This window comes from Diabrotica undecimpunctata, chromosome 5 (genome assembly GCF_040954645.1).
Source record: "Diabrotica undecimpunctata isolate CICGRU chromosome 5, icDiaUnde3, whole genome shotgun sequence".
Classification (NCBI taxonomy): Eukaryota; Metazoa; Arthropoda; class Insecta; order Coleoptera; family Chrysomelidae; genus Diabrotica; species Diabrotica undecimpunctata.
In genome coordinates this window covers 43,075,429-43,092,547 of record NC_092807.1, presented here as the reverse complement: position 1 = coordinate 43,092,547, position 17,119 = coordinate 43,075,429, and the positions used below count along the sequence as shown (strand labels likewise).

Genomic DNA, 17,119 nt, shown 5'->3' with positions numbered 1-17,119 from the left:
GCAGAGAATACTAATGTCATTGTTATTTAATAACACTCAGAAGTTCAGTAATAACTAAACTATTTGCAATACGAAGTAATTTTCTAAAAAAAAGTAATGCCTTACATTGATTGTCTTCTGAATCTTTCAAATGTACCTGTAGGATATAAACATTTAAATTAATTTTTGAATCCTTTTATCCTGGGATCAATTATCCCATTGGTTTTTTAGTGGGACGATATATCCCAATGGTACAATGGTATCGAAATAAAAATTTTCAATGATTTTCAAACTTTAATTATATGAAATAAAAACCTTAAAAACACTTTTCTTTCGAATTTAACCAATAATAATTCACAGTATAAGTAACAAAAACATTTTTATAATGGTAAGGAGTAAAGCATTCTTTACATAAGGGTACCTGACACATTTGACATATCATTTGTGTTCGTGTTTCTTTTTTCTTGGCACAACACACCGTACAACGACGATGATATTTTTCTATGATTGGTAAATGATCCCCCACATTTATCATATTCTTCGTTCTCTTTGAAGGTCTTCCTACAGATCTTTTTCGAACATGAACTTTGTTAAAGCTTCTTCCTTCGGTTACTAAATCTTCACCTACTCTCAGTAAAAAATCTTTGAATGGAATTATCTTACGATTCAGTTGGTTGTAAATATTCGAACTATTTACAGCCGCTACCATTGTGGGTCTAAAAAAGACTTTTTTTTACCATTTGAGCGATTTTCTATCTAAATCATACAATCCAGACATTTGGTCACCCAAGTCAACAACCCAAGTCACCCATACAGCAGTTGAAAAAAGCTGTAGCTTCTGGGCAACAGACGTCTGCTTTTGTACCATCAAGTTCTTTACGTTTTACATTGGTTAAGATATCTGTGTGGCAATTACTCAATAACAATACTTTCTTAATGTCTTGCCATTTTGTTCAAAATATACCTACATCGGTGCAAACGAACTGTGAGTCTCCTCTGACTAACTTATTATCGAGGAGAGGCATATTTATTCTGGTCCTTATGGTAGTCCTAATAGCTGGCAACTTGATTTCGTGAAGTAGTTTTACAGTAGTGAAAAATCTGTTGAAAGCTAAAACCACATTATCATCTTTTATCGCATTTGAGAGTGTGTGCACAACTCTTTCCCCTAAGGTACCTTCATATTTTTGAATTTTTTTTTCCACTTTAAATATTTTTATCATATGTGTAATCTGTATCAGAGTCGGATCTAACCCATGTCTTTATTCCTCTTTTTATAGGTTTGTTCGGAATATATTATTTCGATGTGCTTCGTCCCTTAAAATTCGTCATGCTCTCATCAATACTTTGACGAGAGCTATCTGACCTGTATTTCTGAAAAATGTACTTCAAGTAAGAAATTTACTATCAGAATAGTAGGTTTTTGAAGCATTTTATGGCTTTTTCGGGTGATTCATGTACAATTTAGCTAGAAGCACCAAATGCTCTTCTTTGTTTTATAAAGTGGTTGCCGATAGAAGGCCTTTGAGACCAGTAATCAGACAGGCGAGGAAGACGATTGATACACATCATAAATGTTATTCCGATTACGATCATAAATTCTCCAACATTTGTGTATCGTGTTCTTCTTCGTGTTCTTTTCTCTTCTGTAGAGATCAATTTTCTCGTTGGTACAATCCACAATAAAGAGCATACAACTTGGCGGAAATATATTCTTGAAGATTATGAAAAAATATTTTTTCATCCTTTTCCCCTTTTTTTGGTCCTTTGTTCTATATTTTCAACTTTATTGTCTGACTTTTCATTACTATTTTCAATCACTGTATCTATCATTTCTTCATTGTTTTCCTTATCTTTACGTTCTAAAGTTTCTTGATTATTTATCTCATCTTCAGATTCAATTATTTCGAAACCTGATTCTTCAGTATCGCTGCCAGAAGGATATCGATCAATGGAAACTTCACTATCTGTATAGTTTGGATCTTCAGAATTATCACTATTGGCAAATGGATCTTCAACATCATCTAATTCTGAATCAGAATAAGTCCCACCGAAAATAATCATTAGAATTATATATGCCGAACACTAAAATTGTCATTTTTTGTACCACTCCGATTTGTTTTTCATAATATGATTAATGTCAGCCATTCTACAGAGGTTTACTTATAAATACAAATCAGCATCAACTCACATGAATTAGTTACATGGTCCTACGATTATAAAATACCACTGTGTTTAATTTCAATGTGAAATTGGGCTTCATTTACCCAATAGAATTTTTTTAATTTCTGATGGGACGTATTGTCCCAAGGGGGTCGAAAGGTTTAAAACGTATACCGAAAATGATGAAGCATCTGAATTAACAAACTAACCCCTTATTTTTGATTACTACTTTCAATTCAATATGGAACTATACAGGGTGTCCCAGACTAATTTACCCACGCTATATCTCTTAAACGAATAGAGATTTTCGAATGGGACAAAAAGTGATCTATTCTACTTGTAATACACTTTAATATGGCGTAGAAAAAATCATCCTTTAAATATGCATCTATTAGTTATAGTATTTATAAAGTCAGTTGAAACATTTCACTCCGACGAGATTTATAAGGGCAGTTCAATATTACATTTATCGGTAATCAAGTTAAAGTATAAATAACACACGTCAATGTTTCAAACGTATTTGAACAATCCCCGTACTTCATAGGAAAGAGATAGAAGAAAGAGAGAATGAAAGATACATCCCATCAAATAAATATTGGACAATGATATGTTACTCAAAATCACGAATATTTAACGGACTACTTGGAGGTTCGGTGCCAGCCGGCGGCGATGGTGTACAGATAAGAAACGCTGTTGATTCATGCCAGTGCTGTACAGCTAAAATGTTTATTATTTTACGAAGTATAATAACTGTTTTAAATCATTATACTGTCAATATGGCCTATTCCCATTATATATAAATTATTTTTGTTGCTAAATATGACATGTTAAAAACTTTTTTATACACTTATGTACTTTACGACAGTTTTAAGTAAATTAAAATTGTTCTTATTCTGTTCTTCATTAATCTATATTTGAATATAAAAATAAATGATGCGCCCATGTCTGGTAATATGATATTATTCTTTTAATGTTTGTCCGCAACCAGTTTTTTGGGTGTTTCAACTGACTTTATAAATACTATACAACCCCTAACTTTATTTTTTTTTAATAGGTAGCACCCTGTATATTTTTTTATAGTTTTGGATGTGGTCTTCTATCGTCTATTCAACAGATTTATTAAAAGTAAAATCGGTTTGTAAATAATCAAGAAATCAATTTATTTTTTATTTTTGTTAATTAAGTGCCCCAGACTAATTTATCCAGGCTATATTTATTAACAAAATAGAGATTTTTTAAAGGGACAAAACTGGTCTATTCCATTTGTAATACACTTTAATATGGCGAAGAAAACATCATCCCCTAAATATTCATCTCTTACTTACAACCCCTAACTTAAATTTTTTAATGGCACCCTGTACATTTTTTATAGTTTTAGATGTGGTCTTCTATCGTCTATTCAATTGATTTTTTAAAAATAAAATGGGTTTGTAAGGTATCAAAAAAATATCAGTTTATTTTTTAGTTTTGTTAAATTAATCAAGATAGCCTTAAAAAATAGAATAGAAAAGAAATATTATGCTTTATTATCACTGAAAATTTTACTATTTTAACTACGAAGTATAACTTCTTACGTGCGTACGAAGTACACACTCTTTTTATTTAAACATTATTTTTAATTTTTCAAAATTTGGTCTTTGTAGGAGCATACGTTATCTTCCAGTGTGCAAAATTAAGTGTGCAAAAATTAACAAAAAAATCTCTTATAATAAAGTCACAACATTTGAAAAACTTTTGCGGTTATTTTACGTCTTGGATGTTACCCTTAATTCTGGTTGCCATGATTTGATCTGTCAAATCAACGATTATTATTTTTGACGTTTGGTATTAGACCAGTAATAATTATATTTGTTGTAATTGTGTATTTATAACATTTCGATATGCCTTATTTATTTTCGCCGGACGATTACGTTGATATCCTTTTGATTTATGGAGAATTTCCCGACAATTATATCAAGAAAAGTTTCCAAATCGAAACATTCCTAGCGAAAAAACCTTTAAGAATTTGGAACGTTTACTTAGACAGGGACATTTTCCTAATAATAAAAGAGGTACAATTAAACGCACAGTAAGGTGTAACCAAAACCTTATTAATGTACTAGCATATGTTAATTTTAATCCCAAGGTGTCTGTTAGAACCCTCGCCAGTGAATGTGGCATTCCAAAAAGTTGTGTGCATAGAATTCTCAAAGATTTTAAGTACCATCCTTTTAAAGTGCACCTAGTTCAAGGATTACAGCCTGGTGATGACCAAACACGTCTTTGAGTAATATTCCTCTTCATGAGCGTCAAGAAATGTGGTGGCAACAAGACGGAGCTACTCCACATAATGCGAGAATCGTTAGCGACCACCTACAAAACCGTTTTGATAACCACTGGATAGCAAACAACTCTCCAGAAATTATGTGGGCCGCACGTTCATGTGATTTGTCACCTCTTGACTCTTTCTTTTGGGGAGCGATAAAAGATATTGTTTACCAATCAAAACCGCAAAATTTAGAGGAATTAAAAGAAAAAATAAGACAAGCATGTCGCCAAATTACTCCCGAAATGATTCGAGCCACGAGTCACATGTACCAGAAATCTTTTGGAACGATTCGAAATGTGTGTTGCAGCAGGTGGATTACAATTCGAACGTTTAATGTAAATAATATTAGTTAGTTGGTGTTTTGATTTATTTTTTCATGTAATTTTTATTGCATTTATTTTTATTGTTCCTTTAAGTTTTATTATTCCTAAGGTTGTATTTTATTTGTACGAGTAGTATGTTCAATTTGCAATTTATTTAAAGTTTGCAATAAATTGTTTTTGTTTTACTTTCATTCTTTTATTTTGTAATATTGACGATTGATCTAATAAATTTCAGTGACAATAAAGCATATTTCTTTTCTATTCTATTTTTTAAGGCTACCTTGATTAATTTAACAAAAATAAAAAATAAACTGATACTTTCTTGATACCTTACAAACCCATTTTATTTAAAAAAAATCGGTTAAATAGACGATAGAAGACCACATCCAAAACTATAAAAAAATGTACAGGGTGCTATTAAAAAATTTAAGTTAGGGGTTATAACTAAGGGATGAATATTTAGGGGAAGATTTTTTCTTCGCTATATTAAAGTGTATTACAAATGGAATAGACCAGTTTTTGTCCCTTTAAAAAATCTCTATTTTGTTAATAAATATAGCCTGGATAAATTAGTCTGGGACACTTAACAAAAATAAAAAATAAATTGATTTCTTGATTATTTACAAACCGATTTTATTTTTAATAAATCTGTTGAATAGACGATAGGAGACCACATCCAAAACTATAAAAAATATACAGGGTGCTATTAAAAAAATTAAAGTTGTAACTAAGGGATAAATATTTAGGGGATGATTTTTTTCTATGCCATATTAAAGTGTATTACAAGTAGAATAGATCACTTTTTGTCCCATTCGAAAATCTCTATTCGTTTAAGAGATATAGCGTGGGTAAATTAGTCTGGGACACCCTGTATACTGCTTATAAATTTTATCATTAAGAGTACTGTCCTTATGTCATCTTAGTACGAAATTTTAAATTATAAATTTCCTGTTTACTGTTTAAATTTATTCAGTATAATTACGGTTTAGAATCTTAAAATATATCATTGTTTTTTCTTACTATATTTTTCTTACTATAACTTTTACTTACTACGCATGCGTTTGGACTTTATTTCAAAGTAAATTACGCCAAATGGTACGATAACAACAAAAGTAAATTACTAGATAGCTGGGAAATAAATTATTACAAAAACAATTCCTTAATTAGTTCCAAATTAATTTATTTGATACTTAATGAGTGGTTTGTATTATGTCTTGGTGCTTGGTTTTATAATTTCGTCTTATAGAATGACGCATCGGTCATTAAAATTTTCTAATAATATGTAAAAGTTCTCAGAAGGTGTTTTATTTTAATAGTTTTTCAACTTTTTTGTGAATACAAATTGTATTATTATAGTCTTTTTTACCAAAAGACTTCATATTGAAGAATTTATTCAAATGGTTTCTTATTATTTAGTCAATTAGTATTTGCTTTTGGTATTATATTGTTTCCTTTCTTCAATCTTGTGATATTCCGTGTTTGTATATAAATAACAATGAACCTAACCTAACCTAACAATGGGTAATCATTTTTGTTTCTTTAACACCCTATGTAATTGATATGACTCTCTTGTCCCAGTGTGCGGGTAAGGCAATCACAACTTTGAAAATGGCAGTCACCTCGATAGGATAGACCTAGTTTGATGCCTGTTCCAACGGCTTAATTTCTGGAATAAATTATAACCATATAACCATTACATCCATAATGAATTAATTCCATTTTTGACCATTTCCAGACCTTCGTTTATTGCTCCTCTTTTTATCGTTTCTCTAAATCGCTACTAGATTCTCTGTAGTAGGACTGACATTTAATTTTTTCGCTTCATATTAAAAGTTTTGTCCCTTCTACAGAACTAGGGCTTCAATATTCAAAATTATTTTGACAATAAATAAAAAAACCTCCAATAGAAGCAGTGATGACATAAGTGTGGTACAAAAAATACAATGTGGTACAAAAATTTTTTAATATGGCATTCTTGATTGTTGCATATGACAAAATTAAAGAACAATCAAATATGCTATATATTCAATAACATATAAGTGAAACGAGATATCAAAATGAATGAAAAATCAATGAATAGGAAATTGATCAAACTTATACAGGGTGTCCAGAAACTCTCCTGAAAGATCCAGAAACTGATCAGAAAAACGAAAGTATCGTATATTATTTAGATTTAAGTCACCCTTTGGTGAAATACTGCTTCTGCATGCCACTCAAAACTATCCTGCATACAAGGCGTCCAGAAACTCTACTGACAAACGAAGACCAGAGATTCCTCAGATAATTTTAAGATAATTTAACCTAACCTAATCCGAAAATGCTTCCTAAGAGAGCTAGAATTCTTTGAAGATGGCGCCTAGTAATTAGTTCTTTTTAATACCCCCAGAACGCTTCTAGTTAGAAAAACGAAAACTGGTACGATTATTTATCATCCAGAGTGGAATCGATTCCATCAATTGCGAATTTCTAGTACCGGTCATAGGCGTCCGTTTTGGGTAGGTCAACGGTTATTTTATCGCAGAACTTTTTTGTCTTTATCATTTAAGCATTCGTTATACTAGATTATTCAATTTTCAGGTATTCTAGTACTAAAAGGTACTCTTTCTAATACTAAAAGGTACTCTTACTTTAAGTCGATAGGATACACCGTTTTCTAGAAAAATCGATTTGAAAATTTTTCGTTTTTTCGTCATAAAAGTTAAATTAATAGGCACCTAAACGAAACTAACACAAAAGAAAAAGTATCAAAATTAGACAGTTACAAAAGATGCTCGATATTGATGATCATTAGTCTCTATGCTTAAATTTGCCTTTTTGCTTAGAGAACGCCGAATTCTTGCAAAATTTCCAAAGAAATTTCTAAATTCGTTGCAAGCTTGTATCCTTAGCCAGAGTTTACACAATTTTTTATCGAAACGGAATAAATACAATAATTTCAAGGATTTAAATACAGCGACCTTGCTGGCCAAGCAACTGGACAGCCTCGTCCAATCCAGTGGTCTTCGTGGTTATTATCAAGAAAGTCTCGTACATACCTGCTAAAGTGGGCTGGGCAGCCGTCATGTAGAAACCATAAGTTTTGCCATAAGAGAACTTCTCTATGGATGTTTGGTTTCATATTGTTCTTTTTAGATGAACTGATGATGCTTTCTGAGCAGAAAGCGAAACGTCTTCAATAAATAGATGAAGTAGCCACCTTCTTTGTCTCTTATTTCTCCACTTTTACCGAAAAACCCACCACTCTTCGAGTGTACCTTAGTTTATATATATATATATATATATATATATATATATATATATATATATATATATATATATATATATATATATAAAGAATAAGAAAAAAGAAGTACTTGTGACTCGTTTGGAACAAATATATAACTGTTTTGGATGGGTTGGAGTCAATAATAGGGCTATTGGTTAACTATTTTTTTATTCTCGAGCTTTCAATTGTGTTTACAATTATTATCAAGAGCTAAAAAAGACAAAATACTTACAAGGTTGAACTAAAAAGAAAAAACAATTTTTGTTAACTTACCAAATAAAAATTAGTTTGGTAAGTAAAAATCACTGTTTACATGTTCAAAATATTTAATATAAAAATGTTTTGATCTAACAAATGTCTCTCCGAAAATTTCTATAATTTTGAAAACATTTTTTTTTTTTTATATAAAAATAATTGAATTTATAAATAAGTTCAAATAGCATTATTTATAAATTCAATTATTTTTATATAAAAAAAAAAATGTTTTCAAAATTATAGAAATTTTCGGAGAGACATTTGTTAGATCAAAACATTTTTATATTAAATATTTTGAACATGTAAACAGTGATTTTTACTTACCAAACTAATTTTTATTTGGTAAGTTAACAAAAATTGTTTTTTCTTTTTAGTTCAACCTTGTAAGTATTTTCTCTTTTTTAGCTCTTGATAATAATTGTAAACACAATTGAAAGCTCGAGAATAAAAAAATAGTTAACCAATAGCCCTATTATTGACTCCAACCCATCCAAAACAGTTATATATTTATATATATATATATATATATATATATATATATATATATATATACATATATATAAATACTTTAGTTGCTTGTACCTAAATGTAATATAGATATAGATTTATAATATTACTAGAACAAAAAAGACTAAAGTGGTATGGACATGTAAGAAGAGCTAGCGACAGCAGATGGATAAAAAGAATAACCGAATGGAGCCCCATAGGAAGGAGGAAAAGAGGACGACCCCGAAAATCCTGGAGGAACGAGGTAGACGACGCCATGAGTAAGAGAGGACTAAACGATGGAGAATGGAACAACAGAGAGAGATGGAAACGGTTGAGCGAGGGAAGGCAGTGAATACTGTAGAATCCCTAAATATATATATATATATATATATATATATATATATATATATATATATATATAATATTACTCCAATATAATATAGATTTTTTTACTAACTCAGTTGACCGAATCGTTAAATACACATCAAAGCTTGAATTTCTGGTGGAGAAGTCATGATTAGGTCTTGCTGGAACAACATGTAGGTGTTTACGAATTCAGTAAACAGTCTCTAGAATATATAAAGAGGGAAGAATTAAAATCCCGTGATTTTTTAAGTAGCTTCTGCAATGTGTCATTCTACTGAGGCCAAAAAGATACCTTATTGCTCTTTTTTGTAATTTAAAAATAAAATCAAATTGGGCATATCGAAGATGAGACTCGATCAAAGAAAAATATGTTATTTTGAAAGATGCTAAATTGATTTCCTTCGAAACAGATCTTATTGCATAGCAGGCTGAGACTAGTTTCTTGCTTAACAAATCGATATAAAGGAACCATTTAAGGTTGCTGTCTATAAAAATTTAAAGAAATTTTATAGAATCAACGATACTGGTTTGGCTGTTATTAAGAAGCAAGGGACGAAGAGCTCCTTTATAGGATAATATTATTGTCTTATCCACGTTAAAAGAGAGTAAATTAGAGTCGGACCAGGTTTTTATTTTAAGTAGATCAGAAGTTATAATTGCATGAATAGTTGTAATATTAGAGTTCTTCCAGGTAACACTGGTATCATCAACAAAAAGAAGAAAAATTCCATAGATTTTTAAGTTAGTGATGTCATTTATAAAGATAAGGAAAAGTAGGACCCAGTACTGACCCTTGTGATACTCCACATACAATGCTTTTGTGACTACGAGTCAGTATCATTTGCTCTAACTAGTTGTTTCCTATTTCTCAAGTAAGATCCAATGGAACCAATTCAAAGAAATACCGCGAATACCGTAGAAATTTATTTTTTTTTATCAAAATGTCGTGATTTACACAATCAAAAGCTTTGGCAGTCACAAAAAACAGTGGCAGTATAAAGATCGTACCAATAATCCAGTTTTCGTTTTTCTAAATAGAAGCTTTCTGGAGGTACTTAACAAAAACTAATTACATGGCGCCATCGTCAAAGAGCTCTAGCTCCCTTAGGAAGCATTTTCGGACTAGGTGAATTGGGTTAAATAAATTGTCTTAAAATTATCTGAGGAATCTCTGGTCTTCGTTTGTCAGGAGAGTTTCTGGACGCTCTGTATACAGAATAGTTTTGAGTGGCGTTTAAATCTAAATAATATACGATACTTTCGTTTTTCTGATCAAATGTGCACAAATCCCTAGAATTAGTCTCGTGTTAAACGATTTTTTTTTTCAAATGGATATTTGAAGTTTTTTCAATAGGATGGTTGTTATTTATAATAAATTATAAATAACATACATCTTAGTAAATACGTGATATCCAAATTCAGTAATATTCACATATTTTGGACACTTTTATATGTTATTACTTCGTTTGGAACAATAATAATTATTATACCATTTCGTATGACGTCACGACTTAAGAACCCATTAAGAAACCAATGCCGTATCGGTTTTGCCGTAACTTAAATCGTATCAATTTGGTCTTATTCTTTGCAGATCCAATATATTATTAATGTTATTGACAATCGACTTGTTCGGATCTGTAGGTTAAAATCTACTAATACATATTTATCATACTTACCCATTTTTAAGGTTATGGGTCAATTATCATTTATTAACTATTGGTTCAATTTATTGCTAGGTAGGACAATAGACGAGAAACAATTATTTTACTTACTATGAAGTACTGAATGTTGCAAGACAATATTTTTCTTAAGCTATTTTCTTGTGACATCTTACAATCACTTCGAAAATCGTTATCATAATACAAAACATTCATAGTCCAGCCGTCAGACAGTTGACCCCTAAAAATCATACGAACAAGCTGAATTTTGCAGAGAATATTAATTTTGGCATTTCAAAAAAGATGCACAAAAGTATACCACTTTTACCCTCGGGCTTCCCCCTAAAATCCACCTCGCAGGGGAGTAAACACACAAAAAAAAATGATTTACCAAGAATCTGAACACCGTAGAAAAAAATGTTTCAAATAAAAAATGTAGCTGAGATAATTTTAAACAAAAATGTTTATAAGCATTTTTTGTGTAGAATGAACCGTTCTCTTAGAAACAACCGTGAAGTGACCGTCGATTTTGCATGTCAGTTACTTGCGCGAAATCAATAATCAATAAAATTTGTATCAGCTCGACGGTAAAAATTCGATATCCTTTGATCTAAATGTCCTATCCACAAAAATCAAGATGCGTTTTAAAGGCAAAGAGTGCAGCTTTCGTATGCAGGCTTTGTATTTTGCCGAGAAGATACTCAGTTTTTATAAAACTGTTAAATAAATTAACGTGGCGCGATTTTTGCCATTTTTTATAAATCTCGTTAGATCAATAAAATTGATCAATTTCATTGATCATTTGTAGCAAAATTTCGAACAATTTCGTTGTGTAGAACGGTTCATTCTACACAAAAAACGCTTATAAAAATTTTTGTTTAAAATTATCTTTTTAGCTACATCTAGCTACATTTTTTATTTGAAACATTTTTGTTTACGGTATACAGATTCTTGGTAAATCGTTTTTTTTGTGTTTTTACCCCCCCTACGTGGGGAGTTTTACGGGGTAACCGGGGTAAAAGTGGTAAACTTTTTTGCATCTTATTTGAAGCCCCAAAATTAATATTCTCGGCAAAATTCAGCTTGTTCGTATGGCTTTTAGAGGTTCAGTGGCATTTTCGTCTCTGATGACTGGAGTACTGATGTTCCACGATTGCAATAATTACAGTTTAGTTTTAGTTCTTCGGGACCAACTATCAACAATATTGTTTCAGTTCTCAATTTGATTGATCATTCTAAAATGAAGCGATAAATATAATATAACGTAGTTATCTGTTTACCATTCTGTTACAACTGATTAGTTAAAAAAGTCACGCCAAAACTGACATTGCATCCTATCTTAATGTACTGAAATAATAAGTTATTTTTAGCGAAAACTGTAACTTCATTCTATATAAAGACATATTACCTAAAATTTAACCTTAAACGTCCATAATCGTTTTACTTTTGTGTGCACAGATTGGTCAACGTCATGGTGGTTTCTTAGGAATTTTCCAGAGAGCTTTAGCCAGAGCTTCACCGCATATCTGGTTTGAAAGGTCGGAGACTAGAGATAGAAGTGCCGTTGCAAACAGGTAAATACATTTCATTCCGTTTTCTGTTCTAAAATTAATATATTTTTTTAAATCGCCAAAGCCTATCTTTTGTCTCTTATTTTTTAAGTTTTAACTTTTCAACTTGATCTTGTCGACATAGAAAAGGCCTAAGGTACGGTAGTCTTAAACAAACTTGTTGAAATTCTAGCCGAAAGTGACCTTAGAGCATAGTGTAATGTTTATTTTAAATTATTTAAAGATATCTAATTTCTAAAGATTTCTAACACTAACGCTAAAACACGATTTATTTATAGCGTTCATTTATTTAACCATACGAATTAATATTTTAGACTAACTTATTTCAATTCTAATTTCTCTTATTGTAGCTCGAATCGTCGATCGAGTTCGATCAGGGGCGTAGTAAGGCTGACGTAACAATACGTTGAAGCTATCTATAATATATGTCTATAATATAAGGATGCAAAAGCAGTTATTAAAATTGATAAAAACATATCTGACTCTTTTAAAATTAATAAAGGTTTAAAATAAAGTTATTACCTTAATAATTGGACGAGGAAATTTAAGAATATGGGAATTAATGTCGGAAATGACTGTCTCTATACCCTTTGGCCCGGGATGAGTGGCCCAAAAGCCTGGAAACGACCAATTATCTCGTAAATTGCTAGTCATAATTTTACAAAATTTGAGGTACACCTATTTTGGGATACGGAGATTCCATATTTGATATTTGCAATGTTGCCAGATTTGCCGTTTCTCTTATATTATTAGTAACTTTTTTTTTAAATTCATCACCCTGTATATTCAGTCATTATTGGAATCTCCTATTCAATACGAGTTCAACCATACATAACACTTATGATTTATGTAGTCTGAAAGGTCTTAAATACACAAAACAATGCAAAATATGTAGATTTTAATCAATTTAAATATTTAAATATAGAATGCTGTGACTTTGACATTTGTTCACCATTTACATTATTAACTAAAACTGACAGTAGTTGTGTTTCGAAAAGTTCTGCAAGATAAATTGCTTCTCTAAAATGGCTCTTAACGAAAAAGGACGAATTACTATTCTAATGATGAGAGGGTACGGTAAGAGAAAAAGATCTTATTGTGAAGTAGCCAACTTGTGCAATGATATTTTCCCAAACCGTTCTCCTATTCATAAGGCGACGGTACAAAAAAATGTAAGGCGAGTTGAGGAATCTGGATAAGTAAAAGATGGATACCGATCAGGTAGACCGAAAAGAGTTATGAATGACAACAAAACTTTAGATATAACGTAAAGTTTTGTTGAAGGTCCAAATACATCCTCACGCAGGGTTGTACAAGTACATGATGTAGGTCTTTCTTCATTCTTACGTATATTATGTGAGAATAAACTTAAACCATACAAAATTAAGGTATTGCAAGAATTAAGTGAAGATGACTTCGATCGTAGATTAGGGTTTACTGAGGTAATGACGGATAAAATTGAAAATGATGAAAATTTCGTTAACAGAATATGTTTTTCCGATGAAACAACCTTGTGTGGAAGTGTAATTCGACCCAATTTAAGGTACCGGAGTGACGTAAATCCACACTGGATGCGTGAAAATCACACTCAAAGACCACAAAATTAAATGTATGGTCAGGTATAGTGGGTACCCAGTTAATTGGGTCATTTTTTATAGAAGGAAATTTAACGTCAGATAGTTACGAAATGTTACTTAGAAATGAAATTGTACCTACACTGAGAAACTTGTTTATGGCCAACTTTAATTAAATATGGTTTCATTAAAATGGAGCTCCAGCTCATTTTGGTGTAAATGTTCGGCGTTATTTAGATGAGATATTTCCCGGACGATGGATTGGTAGACGAGGTAGAATTGAATGACCTCCACGTTCACCTGATTTCAATCCTAAAGATTCTTTTTATTTGGGATACTTAGGCAACGAATTATCGATGAATCTCGAATAATTTCTAGACAATTATGGAGAAATATGCTACACGCATTCTACCATCGATTAGAGTACCGTCAACTCACAAATGGAGCACATCTTGAACACTTGATAAAGTAACCATTACTTTAAAAAATGTTGTAATCTATCAATTGTTACGTTAAGTTTTAAGTTTAAGTATTACATATGATTGAACTCTTATTAAATAATTGATTTCAATAATGACTGAATATACAGGGTGATGAATTTGAAAAACCAAAGTTGCTAATAATATAAGAGAAACGGCAAATCTGGTAACATTGCAAATATCAAATATGGAATCCCCGTATCCCAAAATAGGTGTACCTTAAATTTTGTACAATTATGACTAGCAATTTACGAGTTAATTGGCCGTTTCCAGACTTTTGGGCCACTCTGTATATTGTATTGTATTATATGTATGAACTAATCGTTGTGACTGAAGAAGAGGATGTCTAATACATTTATAGAAAACTGGAGAAATATTTAAAAGAAGGGGCACTGAAGGCGAATACAGATAAAACTGAATATGTAAACGTGGGAGGAGACACAAAAGATCTTTAACTACCACACGAAACAATAAAAGGATGTCATCAATATAAATACTTAGAAACCATAATCTCAGAAAAAGGAAACTCCGCTAAGGATGTTCAGAATAGAGTGGCAGAGGGAAGGCGATGTATACAAATGCATAACTCTATTCTATGGCCATAGAGAATTACATTAAGAACAAAATCACGGATATATCAAACTATTGTTGAACCTATACTGACATAGGGGGCAGAGTGCTGGCAAATAAATAATAAAGTTAGCGCAAAAGTGCAAGCAGTTGAAATGAACGGTCGCATAGAATATTAATGCTACAACATATGCAAAACGACACAAAATGGCAAATAACAAAGATAGAAAAAAGAGTCAGAGATAATTGAAACGCGCCAGTTAATTTGGTATGGACGTGTTATGTGGAGGGGGGAACAATAATGGCCGAAGAAAACATTGATAAAGCAATTAGAAACTCAACCGCATTCAAACATACTAAATATTTTATATTCAAACTGTTTCGATTTGAAAGTCTGTTTCCCACATCAATTATTACTTAGTAATGTGTCATATCTATGATACATTACAGTCAACATTTTTTTCTTTATTTAATTTTTTTATTTAAACTGCTGAAATAAAATGGGACAGAAATTTGGGACAATCATCAGCGCAGTGCGCAGCACTAGCACATCAGAACTTTCAATATTTCAATATTTGTAGTACAGTGAAACTTTGTGTACAGTGTCCATAAGGGACACCAACGGGGAAATAATTGTCCGTTATGTAGAGCTGACCGTTATGTAGAGTTATCGCTTAATCAATTGAAATAAAAAAGAGGTTTCAATGTGCTTGATCTTTAATTATACATTTTATTATATTTACATAAGCATATACACAAATAAAACAAAAAAAAACTGGTGTAAAAAAGGTAGGTATTACTTCTTAAACAAATCATCAATTTTGGTTTGTTTTTTGTTTTGAACATTATTTTTCACAATTTCTGACTCAAAATTTAGAATTACATCAGATATTTTTTGACTAACTCTTACATCACCTTTATATATAAAAAATAATTATAGGTAAGCATCGTTTAAATTACTTAAATAGTTGTAGTGAGTTCTAGTTCATCGTCACTCTTATTGTCAGAAACATTGGACACCTCTTTGTTTTCTTTAAAATCACTAATAAAACTAGCTTAGTTTACTTCAGAATTTTCCGTCAATATCGCTGCATCAATCTCTAGGTAGTTCAAAAAATTTTCAACTCCATGACTTTGGCAAAAGGTTGACAATGGCAAATCATGTTTCAGATCTTGTAGCTCCAGATTTTCCACAATTTCTTCTCCATTATATCGTTTTTTTTTTAAACCGCACCTAAAATGAAACACTTTTCAATTGTTTTGGTTGAAACGTCTCTCCATGTTGCCACAATTAAAATTAATTCGTTAGCAAATGTTATGGACTTCTTATGTTCAGCCGTTGATAAATAACATTCTATAGACAATAACATTCTTCTCATCAAAAACTTTCTATACAGAGATTTAAAGTTTTTAATTATTCTTTGGTCTAACGGTTGGCAATGTGCTGTAGTATTAGGTAGCAAAAATATTATTGATATGTTAGATAACTGAATATCTGGATGGGATGTTGTGTTGTCTAGGAATAAGAGAATTTTTCTTTTTGACGTTGCATTTTTCTGTAAAATTTGTGCATCTAATGTGTCATGATATCTGTGGTCATCCAGGCCTTCTTGTTGTAGTACCAGTCGACTTGGAGTTTATGAACATGAAAATTTTTAAAACATCGAGAATTTTTACTTTTACAAATCACCCTTTACCAGAAAAACCAAAGGTTTTTCTTTTTCCCCATTTAAATTTGCGCACAATAAGACGGTCAGCCTTTCCTTAGCAGATTTACCACCAGTGCACTTTTATTACGAAATGTAAAAGTTTTACTTGGTAAGGCTCGATAATACAGACAAGTCTCGTCAGTCATTCAAAAATATCTTCAGGTAAATAGATACTTAATAAATTTGGCAATTTTCTTTGCCAGTCCGAAATATCATGTTTTTTATGACGTAAAAAGCTCATTGTCTCCAAGTAAGAGATGTAGTTCTTTTAAAATCCTCCCCTTTTTTAAATTTAATGTCTGTTTCGTCCCCCTGTTTTTTTAAGTGTTTTCTGTGTGTCTTAAAGTGTCTCAATTTTAATTTATAACTTTATATATTGGACTTTACAACAATTTGCCACATATTGCAAC

General features: G+C 31.1%; 1 protein-coding gene across 3 annotated transcripts in view; it reads left to right on the top strand.

Annotated features, from left to right (window-relative positions):
- The window catches only part of Gpat4 (Glycerol-3-phosphate acyltransferase 4), a 145,999-nt gene that overhangs the window by 107,919 nt on the left and 20,961 nt on the right, over nucleotides 1-17,119 (top strand). For all 3 annotated transcript variants that reach the window (XM_072531893.1, XM_072531894.1, XM_072531892.1), the window contains one exon: nucleotides 12,265-12,380. In XM_072531893.1, the coding sequence (XP_072387994.1) occupies nucleotides 12,265-12,380 (116 nt within the window). The remainder of the gene's footprint in view (nucleotides 1-12,264; nucleotides 12,381-17,119) is intronic.